Below are 27,464 nucleotides of genomic sequence, written 5' to 3'. Positions count from 1 at the left end.
CTCCATCACAAACAAGCTCACAGACTCAGAGCGAGAGCCACAAACAAAATGATCTGTATTTCCTCTCTGCTTTCTGTCACCGCGCTAAAGCCGCTCTTTTTTACAACCTCACATGGTTCTTCTCAGTACCTGAACTTCTCAGAACAATCTACGCCTTTAAATTAAAGAAGAATCCGACAGCTGATTTGTGGTTGCTGCCGTCTTGTGGTGGCTGATATATCTGCAATGTTATCTAAGCATCTGTGACTGAACTCTGATGATCCTGCTCTTTATAGATTCTGAGCAGCTCACTCTTTATTTTACTAACTGGCTAGTAGAGGAAGGTTATTCAGGATCGGTGCATAAACTCATGTACTCCTCAATACCAATACCTGTATTTTAAGCAGTATCAGATGTATTTCTGATACTGGTATCTGAACAGCTCAATTTACAATATGGTATGATAGAATAAGAAGTTATATGATGTGTTACGTTATGATACAATAGATTTTATTTGAAAATACAGTATGATACCCTACAATACCATATGATATAATATGAATATCAATTCTATACAATACCATACTATTTGCTTTACAAAGTCCGAGTTAGGCCACCCCTGGGGGGCACCACAGAAGTTTCGGGCAAAATGGAGAAAACTGTGAACAGTTGCTGGGAATGTAGAGGCTATGCTAGACTATTAATGTTCAGACTTTCCTGCATTGGTCCTGTTGATGCTGATTAGCCGCAGTATTTAATTAGCCAATATGTACAAGCTAATGACTACATAAGGCTGTGTGGGGTCATATTATGACAAAGCACTAAGTCTAGTGGCCAAAACCACAGGGATTTTAACAGGAAGTCAAATAAATTTGAGTCACTGAAGGTAGCTGAGACATTTAGTGCCATAAACACTGAGACATGCTCCATTTTGTAGCAGCTAAAGTGTAGAGAGTGATTTTTGGCTGATACCTGACAGGAGAGAGTTAAAATAGCCAAGATGGGAAGAAATGAGGCCATGGAGTACCTTTTCCATATCTGACTGGTGGAAAATTGGTTTTATTTTAGCAAATGTGCGTACATGAAAAAAGCATGACTGTACAACTTTATTGATAGGTGAGGCTGGAATCAAATTCCACACCTAAATTTCTGAATGATTTCAGATTTAGAATTATTGAGATGTAGGAAGTTTTGTGCCACAGTCTATGACAGCAGCTAGGCTTCTAGGGTCCTCAGGACTCAGGGGCAGGGGTCTGTCGTCTGCAGATGAGTATGATACGATATCGAAATCATAATAAAAATAATCCTGTATGAAATATTATTGTAGTCAAACATGGTCTATTTTAGCCAGCAGTGATCATTTTTAGTGTAAAGATATATATATATATTTATATATAAACTCAGCTTTCTGAACGTTGAGCTTACTGAGTATAATAGTGTCAACATCCATCCTTCAATCCATGCATCTATCCATCTATGCATCCAACCATCTATCCATCCATCCATTCATGCATCCATCCATGCATGCCACTTCTACCTCAGAAATTAATTAAAGCTGAAAGCAACGATAATGGGCCCTCGCAACCCGTTGCATGTCGAGGTTTTATGCCAAAGCGGATACGTACCGTTGCATGCCAGCAACAAGGCGCACAACTGATGTATGAAAATGGTCTTCAGCAGCAACGATCATCACTCATGGAGATGTGCAACTCAAGATGTGAAAACGGTCTTCAGCAGCAAAGATTATCACTCGTGGAGATGTGCAACTCAAGATGTGAAAACGGTCTTCAGCAGCAAAGATTATCACTCGTGGAGATGTGCAACTCTTGTATGAAAATGGTCTTCAGCGGCAAAGATTATCACTCACTGAGATGTGCAACTCTTGTATGAAAATGGTCTTCAGCAGCAAAGATTATCACTCATGGAGATGTGCAACTCTTGTATGAAAATGGTCTTCAGCGGCAAAGATTATCACTCACTGAGATGTGCAACTCTTGTATGAAAATGGTCTTCAGCAGCAAAGGTTGTGGATCTTAGAGATGTTCTACTCCAGATGTGAAGTCTCAGAGAAAGTGCAGCTAGCTTTAGCCTGTGTGTTAGCTCAGTTGGACTGGTAACTGCCCTGAAATCACAAGGTTGTTGGTTCAAATCTTCTGTGGATCTTTGAAACTGCTGGTGTAAATCACTGACTCAGGAGTGAAGAGGACTGCCATAGAGTTGGAAGGCTGTGGGTTTGATTCTTGGTACATTTTTAAGTCCAGTCCCCAAAAGCAGAGATCAGATCTTCTGAGAAACATGAACAGGTGTGTGTCTCAGTGGATTAGTGGAAAAGCCAACTGACTTTGAATCAGGAGTTCACAGATTCAAATCTGTCCATGGGTTCATTTATTTTAAAAGTCTGAGTCCAAATCTAGACTTCAGGAGACCTGGACAGGAGTTGGCCTTTCAAATCTAACCAATGTCTTCAGTTTTCAAGATTTGAGTCCAAATAAAGAAGGAAAAGCCCCTCTGAGGCTCTGTTGCATGTCTGGCTCTGTTGCATGTCTGGCTCTGTAGCCTAAAGAGGTAGTGGACTGACTCAGAGTCTGGAGGTTGCAGGTTCAACTCCCATCTTGGTCTCAGTGAATTTTAAAGCCACATCCTGAACAAAGAGGATAAATGCGCCAGGAGAAGATATGGTAGTGTGAAAGGTATGGCGGCGGTGGCACAGAGGACTGGACTAGACCAGTTCTGCAGGGGATGCTGGGGTTCAAACCCCACTGTGGCCGGTACCTGGATCAAGGCATGCCAGATGGAGAAGGGGGGACGCGGCGCGGCGCCCCCCCTGGGGAGTCGTCAGAGATGTAAGTAGGGGGTTATGCAACAAAAACGCAGACACAGCTGGAGTTTTCCAGGATAGAGTCTTTATTTGCATGCATGGATGATCACTGAGCCCCTCATGGGGACTTCATCTCCTCCGCTGTAGAAACAGAAAATACTTACCACACTCTCCTCCAGGGTCAGAGTACCAAAGTATCATTTATTTTGAAAGGGCATTTGAATGTACGGAAATCAAGAAAACAGACAACTTCACTCGTTTTTCCATTTATGTCCAAATGAAAAAACAAATGAAATTGTCTGTTTTCTTGATTTCCGTACGTTCAAATGCCCTTTCAAAATAAATGATACTTTGGTACCCTGACCCTCCAGGCCCTTCAGGTCCTCTCTGGCCTGCTCCCTCTTCTCATTCAGCAGCCTGCAAACAAAAACCACATGAACTCACTCTCCACATAAATAAACATATGGATGAGTCCTTTACTCACATGAGTTTCTGCAGCTTGGCGTCCTTCTCCTTCTCTTTAGTCTTCAGTTTGTTGTAGTCTGACATCAGCCTCTCCTGCTCCAGCAGCAGATCCTGGTTCAGACTGAGAGGAGATGCTCGATAAACTCTGACTGGGCGCTTTTTAACGGCAGAGTAACTGTCTGGAGAAATGTCAACAAACCACATCAACGTATATTCATTTTGTTCCTCTAATTCTGGAAATGTCTCCAAACAGTTATTTGGCTTCAAAAATGGTACAAGGCAGAACATTTCTGAAATGACAGAGCTTTACATCAGTGGGTCCCAACTTTTTTTCTTTGGGGTCCCTCTACTCTAAACACTCTAAAGCCCCCCAGGACAATCTCTGAAAAATTAAACATCATTTTTAATTGTTTTTCGACTAAATCCCAGTATAACAGCCTGCATAAATGAGTTCTTCATAAATATCTGCGTATAAAACTGTACCTTACTACAACGGTATTTAGAGCCACCATAAGAATACCAAAATGAGAAGGTCCAGTCTATTTTTAAGTAAAATCTCAAACATTTCTAATTTAACAAGTCATAAGTTTACCAGAAAAAGAAAAGTTATGACAACTAAAAGGTAGAATTTTTGGTCATTATAAAATCCAAAAGAACCGTGGAAAAAGAAAAAGACAAGAGAAGAAGCTGTTTTCCTTCCATAATTCCTACAGCTGATCACCCAATCAGGAGATTTTCTTAGTAGGATTGTGAGGAAATAATCCAAGAATTATCACATTATCATTATTATCACTGTTTTCAGTTTGGATCCTTGTAAATTCACAAGTTTAGGATGTTCAATTCTGACATTACAAACTTGAAATTTTAAAGTGCATGATGTAATAATTTAGGACTTTTGAACTATAAAATTCTGAGTTCGGGTTCTTGAAAAAATACGACTTTATCATCTCAAACATGTACTTTTAAATGTCATCTTTTCCAAGAAAGGTACAGATCTTCTTTATTTTGTTTGTTTGTCCTTTTAGATGGCTCTAATACTTCCTCTTACATTTTCAATCATGACTATAACTAAAGTTCATTATAGGCTCCCCTCCTAGGGATGCCCAGACCCCAGGTAGGGAACCTTCACATGACAACAATGTAACAGGTGTGTGTAGATTTTAGAGCCATTGTAAAGCCAGACTACAGTCGTAAGCAGCTAAATGTTCCTGGCTCAGTAAAGAGGAGTGGTACGAGGATTTTACATCCTTCCTCATGAGGATCACACACAGTAGACAATCGTAATGACTGTCACTACTTTGGTTTGAAAAAAAACAATAAAAAACAAACTTTGGATCGTTTAAACCAGCATAAAGTGGTTCAGTGAGAACCAATCAAATCTGTGGAAATATCCTAGGTCTAAAAAACATCAAACATGAACAGGTTTGTTGATTTTTCTACAGCTTCATTCAAACCGTTATTAGTCTGAATGAGTAAAACTCAACAGGTGGCTTCATTGGGATGGTTTGTGGCTATTTTATGTCTTCATTTCAAATATTTTTCCCCAGAAAACCTTAAAAAACTTTCACCTCAAGAATTGTCCATATCAAGTCACATTTAATAAGTTTGTTTCCACTCTTATACAGGAGGCTTTACTTGTCAACCTGTATTTTTTCTCTTAGTTTTTTCATTACCCTTGTTTCTAATTCTTCTCCCCTTTTTCCTTTTTTTGACACTTTTAATCCATTTTTGCTGCTTTTAGCCCATTTGTGCCACTTCTTCTTCCCAATTTTGTAGTTTTTACCACTTTCACCCTGCTTCTTGCTCCTTGCAATTCTTTCCCCTTTTTGGCAATTTTTAGGCACTTTTCACCCAATTTAAGCTGCTTTTAGCCATTAAATGACACTTTTTACATTTTTGTCACTCTTTGCAGCATTTTGTCCATTTAGTCACTTTTCACCAATAATTTACCACATTTTTGCAGCTTTTTGACTATTTAGCTCAATTTTCACTTTTTTTTTACCACATCTTGTCGCTTTTTTACAGTTTAAGTCACTTTTCACATAATTTTGTTTAGCCCATTTTACCACTTTTTGCCCCTTTCAGTCACTTTTCACCACTATTTTACCACATTTTTGCCACTTTCTGACCGTTTTTCTCATCTGTAACTCCTTTTTTATGTCGCTTCTCACCCATTATTGCTACTGTTCACATAGTTTTTGACATTTAATGCCTATTTTTTGCCTATTATCCATTTTTTTGCTGCTTTTAGCTGTTTTAGTCACTTTTCATTCATTTTTGCATCTTTTTGCCCATCTATTCACTTTTTTTTTACCATATTTTGCAGCTTTTTGACCATTTTACTTACTTTTATCATAAGTAGGTGACCTTTTTGTCACTCTTTCCAGCATTTTGCCCATTAATTCACTTTTCACCAATAAGTTACTACATTTTTTGTTGCTTTCTGACCATTTTTGTCATCTGTAACTCCTTTTTATGTCACTTCTCACCCATTTTTGCCATTTAATTCCAATTTTGCACCTTCTCACCGATTTTTTTGCTGCTTTTTGACCTTTTTAGTCACTTCTCACTATTTTTTAACCACATTTTTGCCGCTTTTGGACCATTTCAGTCACTTTTCATTAATTTTTACTATATTTTTGCCACTTTATGACCACTTTTATCATCTGTTACTCCTTTTTTAATGTCACTTCTCACCCATTTTGCCACTTTACACCCGTTTTTTGCCATTTTATTCCAATTTTGCACCTTTTCACCATTTTTTGCTGCTTTTGGTTGTTTTATTTACTATTCATTCATTTTTACCATATTTCTGCATCTTTTTGCCCATTTGAGTCACCATCCACTATTTTTAACCATATATTTTTCAGCTTTTTGACATTTTAGTCACTTTTCACTATTTTATACCACATTTTTGCAGCTTTTTGACCATTTTAGTCACTTGTTACTATTTTTTACCACATTTTTGCCACTTTTTGCCCATTTTAGTCGCTTGTTACTATTTTTTACCACATTTTTGCAGCTTCTGACTATTTTATCATCAATAACTCCTTTTTTAAATCACTTTTCCCCCATTTTTGCTACTTGTCACCTAGTTTTTGCCATTTAATGCTAAAATTTTATCAAGTTAGCCTGTTTTTAATTGAGCTAAGGTGTTTAAATGGTTAATATAAATGTACGAACCGTAAGCCTGCAGCTTAGCGAGCTTCTAGGTCAGAGCGTCCCAGCTCTCCTCCAGCTGTCTCTTCTTCTGCTCCATGTTCTGCATGTAGTCCATCAGAGACTTGATCTTGGCCTGGTGCTGCACAGTACACAGAAAAATGTGCTGTTTGTTTGTGCTGCTCACTTTCTGCCAACATTTATATGTTCCCATTTTTTAAATATCTATTTATTTTGTGGTTGACTGTCACTAGGAAGCAACCCGGCTTCATCTGTCCACACAAACATTTGTGTGTCAGCCATGTTTGCCTGTTGACACCTCCAGGAGGAAGCAAAGGTGTGCATGCTTGTTTTTCATTGTCAGTCACACTGCCAACTACTGGCCTGGCATTCATACTACAGCAGTTTCAGGCACATTAGTGGATCTGATTGACAACATCAAACCTTAAAAAAAAAAACTAAGAAGAAAAGAGTGTCCATTCTCAGAGGATAGTTTTTGTGTAAAAATGGCCGTAGTGATAATTATGCCAAATGTACCACTTTTTGACCACAAAAATAAAAATGGCAGACTTCCTGTTTGTTTTACGGCATGGGTCCGAAAGGCGTTTTTTTTGTAGAGCTTAAAATAATGTATAAGCTCAAGAATTGTGCCTGGGCTAATTTCAGCAGGATTTGACCAATTTTGTAATAAATGGAAATTTTTTAGTGAATACCAGCCACTTTTATCACATGATGAAACTTTTCATTTCAAGGGGCCGCCATGGCCACGCCTTTCGACTAATGAGAAAATCCCGAATAACTTTTGACCTGAGACATCTCTTCTTGCTCTACACCAAAGATCAAGTAGTTAAGATGAACGCCCTCAGACGAGTTTTTTCAAATACGACCCCTAAAATATGGCTTGTTTTACCAAAAAATTAAAAATAGCCGACTTCCTGTTTGACTTACGATATGGGTCCAAGAGGATTTTTTTTTTTTTTTTTTTTTTTTTTTGCCTCCTGACATGACACATCTGCTCACACGTGTTCAAAATCCAAGGTCAAACCTGCTGGGGGCTGAATTTTTCAAATGTTCTAGGGGGCGCCATTGAGCCAGCCATGCCCACCTAAAAAACTGAATATCAAGCATCTTGGAATGCCAATGAGATTTTTTTTTGTCAAGTGTCATTGCTCTACATGTCTTATAACCATTTGAAAAATCTACTTCCTGTTACTCTTACTTCCTGATCATTGTATATGTGTAAGGCCCACTCCTTGGGAACAGCCTGAGTGAATTTCAGAATGATTTGTCCAACCATGTAGGTACTGCAATATGAAATACAGGAGTAATGACTTTCTGTTGCCAGAGGGTGGCGCTGTACAATTTTTCAAAATTTCAAGTTTGGATGTGTTCTGGCCTGGACTGCTATCAAGCACATAAAATCTGTCTCAGATATGACCATGTATACTACAGTCATGACTGTTTAAACATTTTTGGTGAGACAAAATGGCGCCTCTTGACTTTGTTGCCCCGCCAAGGCCACGCCCTCTGACAAAAAGTCAATTTTATTTTTCACAAAGCTAAATCCACTTCTTCAGTCCTTCCTGACACAAATTTGAAGTGGATATCTTGGATAGTTTTTAAACTGTAGCTTGCACCATAAAGCTTGACATTTCCTGTCACCACTAGGTGGCGCTTTGATCTGTATAAAATCTGACCATATGAATGGATGCAGGCCATGACCGCCAATATTCCTGTCCAATTGGACAATGGACAGCTGAGTTATAAACTACTTCCTGTTTACCAAAGAAATATGCAAATCTGAGGGCTCGCCATGGCCACACCTTTCAACTAATGAGAAAACCCCAAATAACTTTTCATCATCCATGTCTCATGTAGCTCTGTGCCGAAGTACAAGTCGATCGGATGAAATCCTTCAGAGGAGTTAATCCAGATATGACCTCTGGAAAAGGCCAAAAACAGCTCTTTTTTTTGCATATTTATTCAAAATGGCGGATTTCCTGTTTGAGACAGAGTGTAGGCCCAAGAAGCTTTTTGGTGGACCCCCCAGGCTGCACCTGCATACAAAATTTGATGAATCTACGACAAAGACAAAGGAGGGGGCTTTAACTTTGAAAACTGTTAGGGGGCGCTATTTTTGCAATTCTGAATGTTCATGTTGGAGTCCCAGAAATATCAAAATTTTCATGAGACTGGATGAATGTGTAAAGTTTCCCACGATTTCAGAAATGTTAAGGGTCTCAAAAATCCATGCAATGACGGCAAATGTAAAAATAATCCTAGCGAATACAATTAGGTCCTAGCACCACTCGGTGCTCGGGCCACACACTTGAGAAGAGGTGGGACCTTTTTTAAGCAGAAAGCATGACAGTAAACAGACTTTACCAAGGGATGAAGTAAATTTTTGTTCAGATATTACCACCGTTAAAGGCGCTGTGTGGTGGTAAGTCTGTCAGATTAGACTGAAGACACTTTAGTGAGGTTCATTCCTATCAGTATTTCCACATCCAGTGAGTCTGTGTTAATAACAGGGAATATTTACTTTATAAGCCGAGGGCTGGTTAGTGATCAAACATTAGAACGTTTTCCATGAATGATTTCAGTACCAGGGAGCTGCTCTGAGCTCTGCCGTCTGTTAATGTTTGATCACTTTATGTCTTAATGGTTTATCGCGGCGGGAGCATGTGACATCAGCCGCTTTATGACCAGGCAGGGTCTGTCATACACTTCCTGTTGACCTTCTGTGTGAGGAGCGCCTCTGCCACTGTCAAACATGCCATTGTATCTCATACATGTTACCATCAGTCATACATCAGGATATCTTCCTCTATAAGGCTGTTCATGATCTACCATCTGTTCTCTGCTGAGTAGCCCCAACCTTTATTCTCATCATGTGTAAAACTCACATTTGACCTGTGAAGAGACTGAATGCTGTGGATTTATTGGTCGATGTTTGTTATGGTCTGTTTTTTTGTGTAGAACTTCTCATGCTGCTGTCCTGACCAGGACTCCCTGGTGGAGATTTTTGTATCTTGTGGGAAAATTCTTAGTTAATAAGATAATATTTTAAAAAATGCAGTGTCCAACCAAAACCTGGCTTTGTTTCCTTCCTCTTCTGTGTTAGGAGTCTGTTTAACTTTATAAAGCAGTGAAACTGTTGGTATGGATTAGTCTTTTTTCCCACTGAATAAAGAGGCAATCACACGAATCGCTCGAGGACGTTGTAGTCCATCCTGCAGGCCAACACTAGCAGTGACCATCTTCCTGCTTCCACATCTACCTAGCTGCTCAGATGAGGAAAGTATAGTTGCAAAATACATACATTTAATGGCTAAATGTAAAATAAAGTTCTAACATGATTAGAATATATGATTAACCACGATTACCCATTGAAAATTAGTGATCGATTATGTTTTAGAAACTCATCTAACTGCATTAGTTTAGTGTGATTAATGGCAAACTGTTAACTTTTTTTGAAATCACAACTCCATATTTTTATGAACAGGCTAAATCTCTAAACCTGTTTGATTTTTTGACCTGTGGTTTAGGAGGAGGACAAGGAGACGGATGTGTTACCATGGTAACAGTAAGTATGTTTCCGTGCCAACCTCAGTGTTATCAGAGCGACTGTTATAAAGTGTAACTGTCTTTCTGAGGGAGGGTGGGGCGTTATCAGCAATGTTGGACGAAACTTTCCCTAAAGTCTGAACACAACAGGTGTGTTCTTCAGGTGATATAAGACCATGGACCACATTCCCATGGCAGCCATGATTGTATAACGTAACCCTCAATATATGGTCAATATAATTTGTCTTTTTTGACCAAATCACTTTCATGTCACAGTGAAATAAATGAAAATATGTAATGTAAATTAAGTGACCGCATACATTTTCACCCTCTTCTAGTCAGTGTTTGGTAGAGTCACCTTTGGCTGCAGGCACAGCTCTGAGTCTGTGTGGATAGGTCTCAGTCAGGCTCAAACATCTGGACTCTGGAATTTTACTCCATTCTTCTTTGCAAAACTGCTGAAGATCCGTCAGGTTGCACAAATTCTCTGCTGGATTGAGGTCTGGGCTTTGACTCGGCCACTCCAGAACATTCACCTTGTCGTCTTTAAACCATGTCTGTGTAGCTTTCTCTGTATGCTTCTGCTCATTGTCTTTCCGGTAAATAAATCTTCACCCAAGCTGTAGTTCTCTGTCAGACTGAATAAGATAGTCCTCCAGGATCGTCCTATATTTTGCTGCATTCATTTTACCCTCTACCTTTACAAGCCTTCCAGGACCGGCTGCTGAGAAGCATCCCCACAGGATGGTGTGTTTGTGGTGATATTGGTGTTTGGCGTCTTGTCTGATGGTCAAAAAGCTCCATGTTGGTCTCATCAGACCAAAGAACTTTCTTCCTCTCGACCATGGAGTCTCCCACATGCCTTTTGGTGAACTCTAGTCCAGATTGAATCTGAGTTCTCTTCAACAGTGTCTTTCTCTTTGCCACTCTCCCATAAAGCTTTGACTGGTGATGAACCTGGCCAACAGTTGTTGTCTGCAGAGTCTCTCCCATCTCATCTGCTGAAGCTTGGAACTCCTTCAGAGCAGTTCTAGGTGTCTTGGTGGCCTCTCTCACTAGTCTCCTTCTTGCAGGCTCACTCAGTTTGTGAGGACGGTCTGATCTAGGCAGATTTACACACGTGCCATATACCTTCATTTCTTCATGATGGATTTAACTGAACTCTGAGGGATTTTCAGAGACTTGGAAATGTTTCTGTAGCCATGCCCTGACTTCTACTTTTCAGCAACCTTTTCTCTGAGTTGCTTAGAGTGTTCTTTTGTCTTCATGGTGTAATGGTAGCCTGTAATACTGATCAAGACACAGGTGTCTTTATACTAAAATCACTTGAGATCGTTGATTTTATGATTGTCTCTCTCTCTCTCCTCAGGTTCCTCCCTCCCAGCCCCCCCTCCCCCAGCTCCATCATGCCCATCTTCAAAAACCTCCCAGTGCGCCTGAAAGGCGGTCCGACCCTAGAAAACGCTTTGATCCTGCGCAGGATGAGCCTCAACATCACCCCCCGCCACCACAACCCCTTCGACAACGACGATGACAGCATCCACAGCAACGGCAACCACAGCCACCACTGGTCGCCGGGTGGCTCGCTGCTCGACGGCGACGTGCAAAGGGACCGCAATCCCTTTGAGGATGAGGAGGATGAGAACGAAGCCAACGAGGGGAAGAAGGGGATCGGAGGAGGAGGTGGAAGTTCAGGGAGGGGATCGCTCAAGTTCAAATCCCCGCTGAAGACTCTGGGAAAGCTGGGGAAGACCTTGAGAATGTCAGGGAGGAGCAAAGGGAGCGAGACGCCTTCACCACAGGGGTCGCTGCAGGGGACACCGTCACCTGCAGAGAAGAAGAAGAGAGGGAGGCGGAGCTCCGAGGGAAGTTTGCTAAAGTAAAGTCAGAAGAAGGAGTTGGTTGAGGGCTAAGTCTTTGGCCCATCAGTGTTGTTGATAAAGATGAACAGAACTGATCATATCTTTCTTCCCAGGTTTGCTGGGAAATACCGCGACACTCTGGGCTCCCGTAAAGAGTCTCTGACCAACGGTGAGCTGAACTGTTCAGAGAGCGAGAGTGACTCCATCAGCCGCCGCCTGTCTCTGTTGAAGATGGTCGGCCTGGGGAAGCTGAAGAGGGAGTCTGGGGCCGATCACTCGTCCCAAGGCCCTGAGGAGCAGCCGGTGCAGGAGGAGGTGGTGGAGGAGGTGAAACCTAGAGAGCCTCTGTCAGGTAAGAAAGCAAAATCAGCTTTCTACTGATGTTTGTTGCTCCTCTCTACTTCCTAACATGAAAATAATCAGTCCAGTCCACTTTAAACATGAGAATGTTCATCTGAGGGAACTTTTATAGTTTGACTTGGAGGATGTTGCCTGGACTTCGGGTTGAAAGGTTGGGATTGAATAAAGTGTTTATGTCCTGTTAAGTAAGTGTGCAGTCATAACCTCTCCTCTACTGCTGTTTCTGAATAGCCTTGCAGAGCCTGAGTGACCAATGATGGTGTTGTAGAGTGCAGAGAGGCAAAGAAAGTTTGAACTGCTAACTGAAGAAATTGAATAGAATAGATTCATCAATAAAATGTAATATGCCTGCAGTGCCAGTTGCCATTATAGGTTAGCATCAAGCTAACAAACCACAGTGTATGTCTGGGTCTGTCAGTGGTAAATTTATTCAAAGGATAAATAAACCAGAGTTTTGAATGAAAGGGATCTGCACTGGAAATAAAAACTGATTTTATAACACCTGCAGAATATTTGAAATGTGTTTAAATGAAACTAAAAGCACGGTGTTTAACAGAACTATTGAACCCCAAACACAACAATGCACATCCAAACAGGTCTGACCACAGAATTTACCCACAAGCTCAGAGAGTGGACCCTCCACAGTTGTGATTTAAAGAAGATGAAGTATGTTGGATCAGTAGCATTGATGCTAGCATCCTGGCTGACAGTCACTTCCTTTTTGAAGCTGAAGTGTGTCAACTTTTATTGGGTTCTGATGTTGGAATGATTTATTGGTGGTATTTTTTAATCACTTTCAACACTTTTTTTCCATCCATTATTACCTCTCCTGTTTGCTACTTTTAACCCTTTTGCTGCTTTTTGCCACTTTTTTTTTTCTTTTCTGTTTTATAATTTTCTGCATATTTTTTTTCAAATTTTAACAAATTCTGCTGCTTTTTGCCACTTTTAACCCATTTTTGTTGGTTTTTCTTCATTTTTTTCCACATTTTTGCCACTTTCAACCTCTCTTTAGCCATTTTGTCCCTATTCATCCATTTCTGCTTTTTTTGTTTACCACTTTTTGCCTATATTTGCACAGTTATGCCTTATCGTTGCCTTTTTTCCCACTTTTTCTCACCACTTTCTACCTCTTTTTTTGGCACTTTTATCCCATTTTTACCACTTTTCACCCATTTCTGCCTCTGTTGTTTACTTTTTGTCCATATTAGCACATTTTTTTTTGCCTCTTTGTTGCCTTTTTTGCCACTTTTTGCCCATTTCTACATTTTTTGCCTACTTTTGTCACCTTTGGTCATTTTTTTGCCTGTTTTGTCCAATGTTATCTATTTTAGCCAATTTTTATAGAGTTTTTGCCAACATTTGTCCTGTTTTTGCCTTTTTCCACCTGTTTCTGTCACTTCTTTTCCACTTTTTGCCCCTTTTCATGCCCATTACTGCAACATTTTTTGCAACTTTGGGCCTAATTTAGCTGCTTTTTGCCCATTTTTGCAGCAATTAATACATTTTGCTGCTGTTTGCCCATTTTTACCATAAAAAAATCTGCATTTTTTTTAACCTTTCGCGAATTTGTCCCTTTAAGTTAGTTTTGCCCATTCATGCCACATTTAGAAAATGTATGCAGTTTTTTAACTAATTTGCCACTATTCATCCATTTTTGCTATTTTTTATATTAACCCATTCTTTCCATGTTTCAACCATTTTTTGGTCTCTTTTCACAATCATCCACTTATTCACTACATTTACCCATAAAGCTGCCTCAGTTTCTTCGACTTTATTTTCTGTCATCCTGACATTGTGCATATAATGGCCTAGCTCTAAAGTCTGACATAACTCTCCTGATAGTTCATTATTGATATTACTTATTAAAGGGTAATTCTGCTCTAATTAAAGGGGTTTACATTTTGAAAAAGGCTTTATTGTACTACAGCATAAATAAATGAAATTCACATTTTGTTGCTTCGATAAGAGTGGTTATTATTCAGGTTACAAATCAAATACAGTTATCACAGCTTTACTTTATAACAGACCATGATTTTGCAGACCTTCATGGGCTGGGTCCCAGAAAGCTCTCCCCTTTATCCCCTCTTATGGGTGGTCTTACATACAAATAATCACCCCTGTCATTTACTATGGCTGCAGCCAGATGTACCTGGACATGCCACACAGTGTTAAATTCATTGACAAAACTATGAATAAAAATGTTAATCAACAGCATTTCTTCATGAAGACCAGACTGGCCAAAAGTAGATCTTTGATAACTAAAACTGACTAAAAGTGAGTTTAGTTTTCATCAAAAGGACTAAAACTAGACTAAAATGTGATTTAGTTTTCATCTGACACTCAGAACCAAGGATATTTCTCCCTCCTGTGGGTAAAACCGCCATCTGCAACATCCTGCCTCTCAGCTGTAGAAAGCAGGGGCCCCAGGTTTGGCAGAACACACTCCCCTAGTTTGGTACCGGGTTCAGGTTAAGATGGTTAAGACTAAAATGTGAGGACTTTTCATGGACTAAAACTAGTCCTGCTCTCTGCTCCATGTTCTTATTTTTCTGCCATCATGTTGTCAACACTCCTACTGTGCTGTTACCCTGATGTCCACACCAAAGCCTTGTTTTACTCCAAGCAGATCTACCTTTTTTTCTCTCTCGACCTTTGCTAAAGTTGTCATCTGGTTTGTTTTCATACCAGCCCTGAGTGATTTTATCAACACCTGCAGACAGTGTGTCGGCTATTTCAGACCCCAGCCCCCGACGCTGAGAGAGAGAGAGGTAGATCAGGTTAGTGAGGGTCACCTTTGTGGGATTATGTAACTCTACAAGTTTCCACAAGGACAGGAGGTAGCGGCCCTCCCTTGGTAGGCGGAGATCGATGGTCCCTGTGTGCTCCTGTCTGATTTAAGTGTTGAGCTGCTCCTGGAAACTTTCTATTGTTTATCACAGCCTGTTTACCCCGCTGTTTTATAATGAATGATTAAAGTATGTGTGCTCTCAGTTCCTCCACACCCTGCTGCAACGCTCAACAGTTTTTTTCTTTAATAACACTGGAAGTATGAAGACTTTCGGGATCTTTAGTGGGGAAATTTTGTTTTTACAGCAGAAAATATGTGAAAAAAAGGGACTAAGAACAGTTTTTCTTTCAGTAAGCTCTCTAGTTAGACCTCAGACAGTTATTGGTGAACAGCATTTTATGACAGATTAAATAAATTCACTAATGACAGAGATACGTACGTCCAAATAAAACGACAGGGATGCTCCGATCTGCTCATGACATCATGAGCCCACATATTGGCCCCGCCCATATTAAACCCAGCCAGGAAATAGGTGAAAAACTTTCTGTCTAAATCCAGAATTCAGTCACATGTAGATCTCAGTGTTTTCACATGTTTACAGCAACCATATTCCAACATATCTGTGTGTTAAGACAAAACCTTGGATTTCACTTTACAGGGTCTTTAAAGGGATATTTCAGTATTTTTTAACATTGGGCTGTACCTACTGTAGGTAGTAGCAGCATTAGCCTCCAGTGATTTTAGTGTGAATTGCTCCTTTAAGAGGGATTCGCTGGTTGTACTGGCCAGGAAGCTAGGCTATACAGCGTAACAGATGGGTACAGGTTATTTGGGGAATTTAGTGACGCCTGGTCACTATTTTGCAATGCAGGAGCACGTAACCAGGATTCAACGTCTGCACTGCAAAATAGTAACAAAAACCCCAGAGGCTTTCTGGGTAAAAAAATAAAACTGTACCCATCTGTTATGCTGTATAGTCTAGAATCCTGGTTGTTCTCCTTCTTAAAGGAGCAATGCTCACTAAAATTACTGCAGGTTAATGCAACTATGTAGTTACAATTACAGGCAACACAAGCACCGTAGGCCTGTGGCAGGCTGGCAGAAACTACAGTGGAGGAAACTCTGCCTTCTCTGATCTTGTTCTTGATGTATTTGTCTGTGAGGGGCTGTCTTGGTCTGATTTTCGCAACTTTCACCTTTGTCACCTTTGTTGTATTAAAGAGCAAAAAGGAAAATTGTGTGTCTGTCCTTATCAGAAGGATTTGTGCTGATTGTAGTGTTCTCTAGAATTAGGCAGAGACTGTCTTTAGCTAACTTTATTAACACGGTTTTACTGAACATGACAGAAACTGGACTGCTGGCTGACTCCTAGAGGAGCACAGGAACAGCCCCATCCTGTAGGACTCTACATCATAACTACTGTTTATAAGACACAGCACATATCAGCAGACCATTTTGTTTGTACATAATAAACACAGCACTCTAATGTCCTGAATCTCACTAAATAACCTGCTTTGAAAAAAGGATGACGTGTTATTGACATAAAACTGATTTTAACTCCTTGTCCCATGAAAAGTGTCCCATGTGGAGACTTTTTAGTGAGTCTGATCAGACTAGTTTAAACCAGGCGTCAACAACACAAACTCTCAGTGGAGAGATCCAATCATTAAATACTGTCACAATCCCTGAGAGAAGAAAGCAGCTGTAATTAAAGGGGAACATGTTGCATCAGCGTCATGCTTGGCTCTTATTACTGTAACCTCGCCCCCTCAGCTCTGGTCTGTGTTTGACTCAGATCCAGCAGAAAGCCCAGTCCTGATCCTGATGAAAGCCCTCTGACGCAACGCTTCGGTTCACTGTGTGTGGGTGAAGTGGAGAGAAAGTCCTGGATGTTCAGCTGGGGGCTTGTTTCCACAAGCTTCTAAAGCACCGTATCAGCACATCAGGAGCGAGTGTGTGTGAGTGTGTGATGGCTAAACAAGAGCAAAGGAGTCGGAGGTGTTTGTACCTGCATCAGTCTTAATACCACATCACTCACGGTCTGGTAGAGAGAGTCTCTTTGAGGAGGAAAATCTTTAGAGCAGAAATCAGTGACACTCCACAGAGGGAGGGCTGGGAAACATGAGCCAATCATATCTCTATAGCTACTCCATACATCAGGATATTTCATCTGTAAAGAAATTAATGATTGTCCCAACACCAGAACTATAAAAGCTGATATGATTCTGTTGAGTTTTACTTACAGAAATGCTGACACAGCACTCCACACCGGCTAGATGGTACAGAAACATTTAAACATCTCTGAATACTGAGGCTGTCAATGTCCTCTTGAACACCATGTGCTTCAAAGTTATCAATTCAAATCTGGTGAAATTTGTAAAATCCACCCAGAATAAAGTGAAAGCTGTGTCTGAACCATCTGATAAACACAAAACATGAACAAGGTGTTTTTAGAAAGGTAACAACGTCTCTCCCCAAACTGTCAGACTCACTGCAGCTGCTGATGAGTAAAGACTGTTTTTGGTGACACAGAGGTCTGTAGGGGACTTCAGGAGGTTTTCACTAGGAAACTCAGCTGGACCAAAGCATGAAGCCTCAGCTAGTCCAGGTTTAAAGATGAGAACAAGAGAACAGAAAATGAAGATTTTTACAGCTGTGTTTATGAGGTAAAGTCTGTTTTTATGACACTATTTACCCATATTTATCATTTCTTTTTGCCATGTTACCCCGTTTTCCCACTTTAACTGATTTTTGTCACTTCTTGCGAGTTTCTGGCCCTTTCTTGCAACTTTCTCTGCCATTTTTTCCCACTTTTTGCCTTTTGTTGAAACTTTTAATCAATTTTTGCCATTTTTTTGCACCCTTCACCCATTTTTTTGGTCTTTTTTGAGGTTATTCTATCCTCTTTAAAAAAAAAAAAAAAAGTAGTCTCAGTTTCTTCTACTTGATTTTCTGGCATCCTAATGGTTGTGTACATCCTGAAGTCTGACGTTATTTTCCTAATTATTAACAAGATAACATTGTACTACAGCATAAGTAAATAATATTATTATTTTTGTTTCTCTGATAAGAGCGGTTGTTACTCAGGCTAAAAATGAACTATGGTTATTACAGCTTACCTTTATAATGGACCAGGATTTTACTGTCCTCCTAGCTTTACTGGGCCCCAGAAAGCTCTCCTCTCTTATGGGTGGCCTTGTACACAGGAACTGATGACTCTTTTGTCCAGTCAGACTACAGTGAGTGTGGTCCAGTCCTTCAGGGCTGGATAGGTACAGTTTATATCCCAACAGAAGGATGCCAAAAGCAGGATGGGATGGTTTGGTGATTTTTTAACTGCACCAAACCAAACTGAACTGGACTGTTTGGAAGAAACTCAGCAGCATTTTACTCTGGTAGAAGTGGAAATAGCTTCATGTAGGGACAGTTTACCAGTGCAGAATCTGAAATAGTGAATCTGTCCCTCTGGAGGACATTTCTACCTGCTCAGGTGTGTCAGAGCAGCTGACCTTAGTTTGACTCCTTCTGATGGCTGTTGTTATGCATTCTGGATTCTCATGTCAGCGTGCAGAGCTGAAACATGAGCCCCGAGGACGATTATCAGGATATGATGGTTTGTTCTGAACATTCCTTCAGTAGATTAGAAAACAGGCATTTAACATCAGTTTTCTAACTAATGTTTGGTTTAAAGACCATTACTAAATATTAAGAACTAAAGGAAACCATGAGCAGTACCTTTAATAAAGGAGCCATCATGGAAATGTGTTTGATCCCTGATGATACACCCAGAGATGGACGCTCATCAATCCTAGAAGAATGTTTATTCAAACACTTGTTCACAGTCTTCCATCCACACCCAGCTCTGAGTGCTTCTGACAGCTGGGATGTTTGGTGGTTTTGAGCCTCGGAGAGAACAAACTGATGAAATCAAATGTTTGTGTGATCTTCTGTTTGGAGGAATCTCAGCTGACCACAGTGTTTTTGTCTGTGATACTAAAGCCTGTTCTCTGTAATCTGAAGGACATTCATCTCACTTGGTTTATTCTCCTCGTAAACATTTTTCTACTCCCTAGTCTTCAACCCAGCATGACGTTCATTTAGTAAGTAATTGTTCCATTTAAAGGGATATTTCTGTGTTTTTGAAGTTGGGTTATATAAGTTACTTGGTGTTAGTAGTGGCATTTTCCTCCAGAGATTCCAGAGAACATCAGCCCATCATGCAGAACGTGCTCAGGGAAGCTAGGCTGTGCAGCGTTTCAGACAGGTACAGCAGCAGTTTGAGGTAGAAGTGGGCCAAAGACTAATGCTAGCTCATTTGTACCCTCTATCATACATTTTGAAGCATTGTATTTTTCCCAGGCTGCACGGTGGCGTAGGGGTCATGGGTGGGTACTCCGGCTTCCTCCCACCATCAGAGACATGCTTGTCAGGTTAATTGGTGACTCTGAATTGGATAAAGATTCAAGCTTCAGCCATAATCTAACTAGGATGATGATTTCCATTCGGCTCTTCTGGTCAGGGTCAGTTTTTCCAAGTTTTTGAGGGAAAGTTGAAGAAAATCTGTAGAACACTGGCGTTCAGTAAGACAGGGAACTCTGGATGGGGAGTGATGCGGGCTGCAGGCGCCTGTGAGCTGTTATCTTTGCTACCTGTGCCAGCTGGAAACTCAGAATCTCTCCTGCTCACCAGTCTCCTCTAAAGCTCTTCTTCTCTCTCTTTCTGCTCAGTCTCCATCTATACTCCGGGCCATAATAGTTTCCCCTCGTATCCACAGTAAACGACACGTCATCGTCACTCAAGTCAAAATCACTAATTTTAGTGTTGTTTTAGTTTAGTTCCTCTGATGAAGCCTGCAGATCCAAACAGCTGGTCAGAAACGCTCAGGTGGAAGAGCACAGTAGCCGAAACTCACATTGTTTAATAGTGCCAAACACAGACGTTTTATGGGAGAAACTATTTGGAGCTGTTCTAGCCTTTTGCTACACAGTATAGCCTAGCTTCCCCCAACACATCAGACTCAAAGAGGCATGGAAATCACTGGGGGCTAAAGGTGCACTATTGCATAAGCATAGCATTGAAATCCAAAATTCTTGTCTGAACACACCAGACATGATGGAATTTGGTTGCTGTAAAAATGTGAAAACACTAAGATCTACATGTGACTGAATTCTGGTTTTACACTGTTGAAAAGTTTTTCACCTCTTTCCTGGCTGGGTTTAATGTGGGCGGGGCCAATATGTGGGCTCATGATATCACGAGCCTACAGTGAGTAATAACCCCGCCCCGCTAACACTACAATATAAAATCACAGAGCAGTTCACCTCAGTCCAGTCTGTTGTTAGCTGATGTCACTGCCTTTATTGAAAGTTAACAGTCAGTTAAATGCTGTTTTTCTGTTCATTGTGAGGTAAATTTACCAAATCTATCAGCCATAGTGGTCTATAGATCATTTAAAGCTGGGGTGTCAAACTCAAGGCCCGGGGGCCAAATCCAGCCCCTGGTGCAGTTACCCGGCCCCCCAGATCAAATGATAGTTTTATTAGAACTGTCCCACCAGTATGAGGTCTGCCAATTTCCTCCAGTATAAAAATGTAAACTTAACCTTGATGATTTGTTTGTTGAATCATAAAAAACAGAAAAGGTTAACAGTAAAAATAATTTGATAAAAAGTCAGGAACCTAGGAGAAATGTATGTTTTCTCTGTATTTTCAATTTTGCATCTCCCATGACTTACAGTTTTGGTTTTGACCGTTTATTTCATATTTTAACCTTCACATCTCATAACTTTCACTTTTTCTCTCATATTTTTACCTTTTAGATTCATCATTTTACATTTTAAATCCTATTTTGATCTTTTAATGTCATGACTTCGACTTTTATCTCATGTTTTGACCTTTTTTAACTCAAAACTTTGATTTTTATCGCAGTTATTTACCTAAAAACTGGTGATTTTTGATGTTATTTCATATTTTGACTTTTAAAACTCATGAATTTAAAATTTTATCTCATATTTTGACATTTTAAACTCGCAATTTTGAGGTTTATCTCATATTTTGATTTCATATTCTTTTTCTCAGTTTGGCTGATCATTTCCACTCCTAACTTTGACTTTTATCCCATATTTTTACCCTTAAAACTCATGATTTTGAATTGTATTTCATATTTTGACTTTTAAAACTCATGATTTAATTTTTTCTTTTTTTCATATTTTGACTTTTAAAACTCATGATTTTGAATTTTATTACCTATTTTGACTTTCAAAACTCAGGATTTTAAAATTTTATCTCATATTTTTACTTTTAAAACTCATGATTTCAAAATTTTATGACATATTTTGACCTATAAAACTCATTATTTTGATTTTTTCTCATTTTTTTACTGTTGAAAAATCCTGGTTTCAGTCTTCTATTTCATATTTTGCCTTTTAAAAATATCATGTTGACTTTAAATGTCATGTTTTTACTTTCTAAGTTTGACTTTTATCTCAGATTTGTAGTCGTTACCTTATCATGTTCACCTGTTAATCTTAAAATCATTTAGGTTGGCACTCAATGGTTAAATTGATGGTTAATTGAGGCCCTCAGGTTAGACCCAAATTCAGAATCTGGCCCCTGCTGTGATTGAGTTTGACATCCTTGATTTAAAGCATCAGAACAAAGATCTGAGACAGAAAATGGACTTTGTCTCTACTCCTAAGATCAACATAAGGTCAAGAGGCTGGCTAATAGCGTGAGAGCTTCCCTCAATTCAGATTGTAGCATTTTTTTTCATTTGAGAGGACTGTATTTCTCCTGAGTGGGCGTGGCTTCAGCTCAGTCAACTGGCACGCCCACACCATCCTGGAGCAGATTTTACTGCCTGTTGTAAATTGAGATGTTTTATTTGACTGAAATTTGATTAAGGGGTTCATAACACAGTGACCTGTCATACAACAAACCTAAATACAGATTCATTTTCACTTTAAAAGGTCTTAAAGATTGGCCTTCACTGGAGATAAGGGGGGCTAGCCCAAACCCTGAAAAACAGCCCCATACCATTATCCCTCCTCCACCAGACTTCACAGTTGGCTCAGTGCATTCAGGCAGCTAACATCCTGGTGTTCTGTTGATTTCTGCTGCTTTGCATTAAATGCTACCTCAGCCCAATTCAAACACAAAGAGAGCCAACTGATGGTGTTGACCCTCACACACACAACCCAACTAAACTGAGCAGCAACCTGCTCCCTACAGCCTCCCCGCCCTACTGGTCACCAACAGCTCTCACCTGGGAGCAGCCACCAAGTTTCCCTAAATGAGCAGGGGGAATTGTGACCAGATTTGTGTGAAGAAAATCACCAATTATGAACAAGTCTTGGCATTCATAACAGCCCTGAGTTACTAGGATTAAAAAAAGACTATAAAAATATGCTCCCCCTGTATTACTTTGCCATTGAGGTGAGTAGTCGTGCCATTTGAATAGATTTTGCAGTCGGAGCATTGTTTGACTGGGGCTGTTGATCCGTCATGATACCCCACCCAATGGGATCTTGAGTAAGATTTAATAAATGGAGTTATGGAGACTTGGCTCCAAAATATGCTGACTTGACACTTGTTAAACACAGCCCTGTGATCAAAACAATAATAATAAGGTTTTACTAATACAGTGAAGAGTTCTGCCTTTCTGTGCATGCAGAAAACACACAAAATAGCAGATTCTGATAGAAATCAATAGGACACTGGCGTCCACCAAACGAAGTCTCACTCTGATTGGTCACTCCACAGAACACGTTTCCACCGCTCCACAGTCCAGTGTCGCTCCATCTGACTCTTGGCTTTGGACTTGGTGATGTGAGGCTTACATGCAGCTGCTCAGCCATGGAAACACATTCATGAAGCTCCTGCTGCAGTTTTTGTTTTTGCATTAATCCCATTTATTGCAAAGGTGGCACCCATCACAGCACCAGTCACTGAGCTCTTCAGAATGACCCATTTAGGATCAAAATGTTTGCTTGTTTGTGGGAACAGGTCTGATTGAAACACCTGAATTCAGTTGTTACCAGGGGTGGCCAAATACTTTTGTCCCTATTGTGTAAGTTAACTCTTTGCCCTGAGTTACATAAAAACATTCAGCAAAAAGCTTCAGTTTCATGCTCTAAAAGCTGGCAAACATCTGCACACAGGAGTCCAAATTTATCCTGACAGGAAAACAAATTTAAAACAAAATGAAAGACGGACAGAACTCGTGTCACTGACCCCCACGTTCTTCTTCTGCTCTTTAGATTAGCATAAAGTGCTGTCAGAGGTTTTCAGGCTTCAGGACTCGGCTGAGGTCTCGGCTCAGCCTCGTGTCCTTGATAAGAGACTCGTGTTCTCTCTGTTCCCGATTAGACGTCCCTCTGATGGAGGTCTAGAACTGTGGCGGAGCGTCTGTCTGCTGCTGGAGGACTTCCTGTCAGGCTGGTTATCAGTCTTCACACTCCACAGTGAAAGCACGCTGCTGTCACTCATCACCTCTGACTTTCTGATGTTTGAAAAACTTTACACTTCTGCGATGAAACAGTCACTTACCCATGACTGTTTTTTTGTCCTCAGCAGTATTTCAGCCACGTTGTTATACTAAAGTCATGTGATGCCCTAGGGGTAAGAAACATAGCCTCAAAATTATACTGTGCTGTTTTAAGGATATGTGATAAAGAGACAGGAAACGAGCCTCAGTCACTGATGACAGACTGAACAAGTAAAAGTCAGACTTTGCTGTGGCAGCAGCACAGTTGTGTTTTATTATGTGATTCCAGAACCTTCTTAGGAGTGCTGGAGCCCCTTTGGATTTCATTTCAGCACTCTTAGGATAATTAACCATCCCATATCACTCTGGACAGTTTTCCTACATAAGAGTGAATTCTTCACCAAAATATTCCATGTATTTATTTTCACTGTTTTAACCCCTAAGGGGTCCACAATCATGCCAGCCTGATCTCATCATCTGCTATTTTTGTCACATAATTGCATGAAAAAAGGAGTGTAATTTTTAATCTTTCTTTCAGTTTTTGTTTGATGTCAATAGGCCAAGTAAAACAGGAAATATGATCTTTTGAAAGATCTTTTAAAAATGCAAATCCTTTTGCCTTTAAAATTCATTGAGAATAGCAAAAAGGGTTACTAGTGGCAAAAAAACATTGGGAAAGGTGGATTTTTAAATTGGTCAGTTTGATTTTAAAAGTAGCAGAAATTGGTTAGAAATGCCAAAAATTTGATAAAAGTGGCAAAATAACCAAAAACAAAACAGCAAAAATGGGTTAAAGTGGCAAAAATGGGCATATTAAGTGGTAAAAGGGAAAAATAGGTGGAAATTAGGTGAAATGGGATGAAAATTGATATAAACTGGCAATAAAGAGTTATCTGAGGCAGAAATATTCAGAAACTGGCATAAATGGGCACATCAAATTGTGAGATGTGGCTTAAAAAGTGTTGAAAGTGGTTAATAGTGGCAATAATGTGTCAACAGAGCCAACAATAGGCAGGGGGTGGCAAGATTTGGTGTAGAACAGGCAAAAACAGTCAGAAAAAAGTGGTGGAAAGGGTTTGAAATTGACAAAAAAATGGCTTTTAAATTGCAAACGTGTTAAAATTGATAAAATTGTTTGGAAAAAGTGATGAAAATGGGTCGACATTTGGCAGAATTGGTGTAAAGTGGCAACAATGTTATTTAAAAAAATGTTCTTAGTATTTTTTAAGGCATGTGGAGACCCCCTCTCGGTGTTTTGCGACCCCCAATGGGGTCCTGACCCCGACGTTGAGAACCCCTGCTTTACAGGACTGGCACTTGTGACTTTTCATAATTTCAGCATTTTCTTATTTCTTTCGAAAAATTGTAATGTATTGTTTTAAGAAATATTTTGTGTTTTCGGAGGTTCTATATCTAAGTTAAACTAAAAAGAAATAGTTTTCATTTTATAGCATGGAAAACTTATCTGAGTGGTTTATCTCAGCAACACAAAAGTATTAACAAAATGGCAAAGACGTGGACTTCTATGGGTTGAAGGGGTAAAAGCCCCCAAATATTTAAATATTTGGTCAGGACTGGAAAATGAAGAGAAAAGGACTGAAATGGATTAAAGGATTTACTCCAAAAATGGAGTAAGAATGTTTAGTATTTTGGGGCTTTTTAGCCTTTAGTGCAGAGATAGGACAGTGGATAGAGCCAGAGGTGGAGAGATCGGGGAAATGCATGCTGGACTTGAACCCATTAATCTGGAATTTTGAAATCTTCCAGGTCAAAGAGATATTGCACCTTCAGCGATTTGAAAATGACAGTAGTGCTGTGGTTGAATCTGAATGTTATAATCTGTGCAGCTCTGTAGTGTGTCTGATGCTGCACGCTGAGGAGAGCGGGGATGAGAAGGGTCAGCGTCTACAAACAGGAATGACAACTACATTTAGAGGCACCCTGGCACCTTTTCCCGGGCCTGATCTAGCTCACCGCATACTGGGTGCCCAGGACCCAACGGGCTGGTCCAGACGCCGAGGGCGACCATGGAGGGGGAAGCTGGGAGGGATGCCTGGAGAGATGGGAGAATAGCCATCAGGAGGCCAGAGCAGTACAGGACCAAGGCTGACAAAGTGCCGAACCAGCATATGCTCCCATACCTGACCTGACTGACCTGGACCAGTGATTACGTGATAATTACATCTGAGGTCAGAGCAGACTGTGTTGTTTGAAGTCCTGTTAGTCTGGAAGCAGCTCCAGTGGTGAGCTCAGTGGTTTACATGGATGTGTATCAGTCTGCCTGTATTTACATATCACTGATGTTATAGCCTAATCCGAGGAAAGGAAAGATAGATCTGTGGCCATGACAGCCGTACGTTTATCTTATTTATTGTGGTGGCTCTTGCTTTCTGCACCTTCCTCCTCTCTTTACCTGCATCCTCCTTTGAGCGCTATCTTCCACGACGTGAGCTCAGCTCTGCCGCCTCATTCAGTTTAAACTCAGCAGCCTCCATGTTTTCTACCTGCTTAGATGTATCCTGAATCCCTGAGCAGATAAAGATTTTAGTGTGAGACATTCAGAAAGAAAGAATGAAGACAGAAATGTCTGAGGAAACATTTGTGAAGCAGCTGTGGCCTCAGGGAAAGAGCTGCAGAGTCCTCGGCTTACCAGAGGATCTGTCCTGAAATATTAATAAGAGAGAGAGAGGAGTCAGGAGTTTAAGCTCCATATTTGATTTCACTGAGCAGAAATACATCTGTTTATACTCTAGATATGAGCATGTGTGAAAATACATGTTTATGCATTTTATTGATTGTTTACTAAAATAATAAAATATCTCGTGTTGTTTATTCTCCTCACATCCCATCTTATCATTATCAAGTCATCTTTATTATAACATCTCAGATTGTTTAATCAATCATTCTATCAATCTTAATTTGTACAGCGCCAATTTATAGTCAAAGGTATCTGAGGGCATTTTACACAGAGGGCAGTGGTTCTCAACATTGGGGTCGGGACCCCATTGGGGTCACAAAACACTGACATAAAACACATGCCTTAAAAAACTAAGAACATTTTTTAAAAAAGACTGCTGCCACTTACTCCAATTTTGCCAAATGTCAACCCATTTTCATCACTTTATCCCACCTATTTTGCCAATTTTAACACATTTATGCAATTTAAAACCCATTTTTTGTCAATTTCAAACCCTTTCCACCACTTTTTTTCTGACTGTTTTTGCCTGTTCTACACCAAATCATGCCACTTTCTGCCTATTGTTGGCTCTGTTGACACATTACTGCCACTATTAACCACTTTCAACACTTTTTAAGCCACATCTCACAATTTGATGTGTCCATTTATGCCAGTTTCTGAATATTGCTGCCTCAGATAACCCTTTATTGCCAGTTTATATCAATTTTCATCCCATTTCACCAAATTTCCACCTATTTTTGCCACTTTAACACCATTTCAGGCACTTTTGAATCCACTTTTACCACTTAATATGCCCATTTTTGCCACTTTAACCCCCCCCTTTTTTTTTGGTTATATTTTGCCACTTTCATCAAATTTTTGGCATTTTTAACCAATTTCTGCTACTTTTAAAATCCAATTGCACCACCTTTCCCACCATGTTTTGTGGACCACGATTTTGCTGGCCCTCAGTTAAGCTGGGTCCCAGAAAGCTCTCCCATTTTTCCCCCTTTATGGACGGCCTTGTCTCCATGACTATTCTTGAATGTGCATGGCTGTGTTCAGCCACCTTCAGGTACAGTGGGGGTCTCCAGTCACGGACTAAAAAGGTTGAGAAACCGTGGTCTAGAGTGTGTTCTCTGATTTATTATTACAAAGATGAGCTCAGCAGTTTTTAGCATCATTGCCCCTAAATTCCACCAGATACGTGTTGGTTCCGTCTCCGCTCCGTCATCAGACTCCAGCTGAAGCTTGGGCTGGAAAAGGACACAGAAAAAGTGGGATGCAGAGAGACAGATAAGA

The 27,464-nt window shown here is 40.2% G+C and overlaps 1 protein-coding gene across 3 annotated transcripts in view; it reads left to right on the top strand.

Annotated features, from left to right (window-relative positions):
- Positions 1-27,464, top strand: part of exoc3l2b (exocyst complex component 3-like 2b) — an 85,898-nt gene that overhangs the window by 31,509 nt on the left and 26,925 nt on the right. For all 3 annotated transcript variants that reach the window (XM_041803477.1, XM_041803496.1, XM_041803487.1), the window contains exons 2-3: positions 11,358-11,867; positions 11,964-12,202. In XM_041803477.1, the coding sequence (XP_041659411.1) occupies positions 11,395-11,867; positions 11,964-12,202 (712 nt within the window). In that variant the 5' untranslated portion in view covers positions 11,358-11,394. The remainder of the gene's footprint in view (positions 1-11,357; positions 11,868-11,963; positions 12,203-27,464) is intronic.

The sequence above is a fragment of the Cheilinus undulatus genome, linkage group 2 (genome assembly GCF_018320785.1).
Source record: "Cheilinus undulatus linkage group 2, ASM1832078v1, whole genome shotgun sequence".
NCBI classification, from domain to species: Eukaryota; Metazoa; Chordata; class Actinopteri; order Labriformes; family Labridae; genus Cheilinus; species Cheilinus undulatus.
Note: the sequence above shows the minus strand (reverse complement) of the source record. Positions and strands in the feature narration are given on the sequence as shown.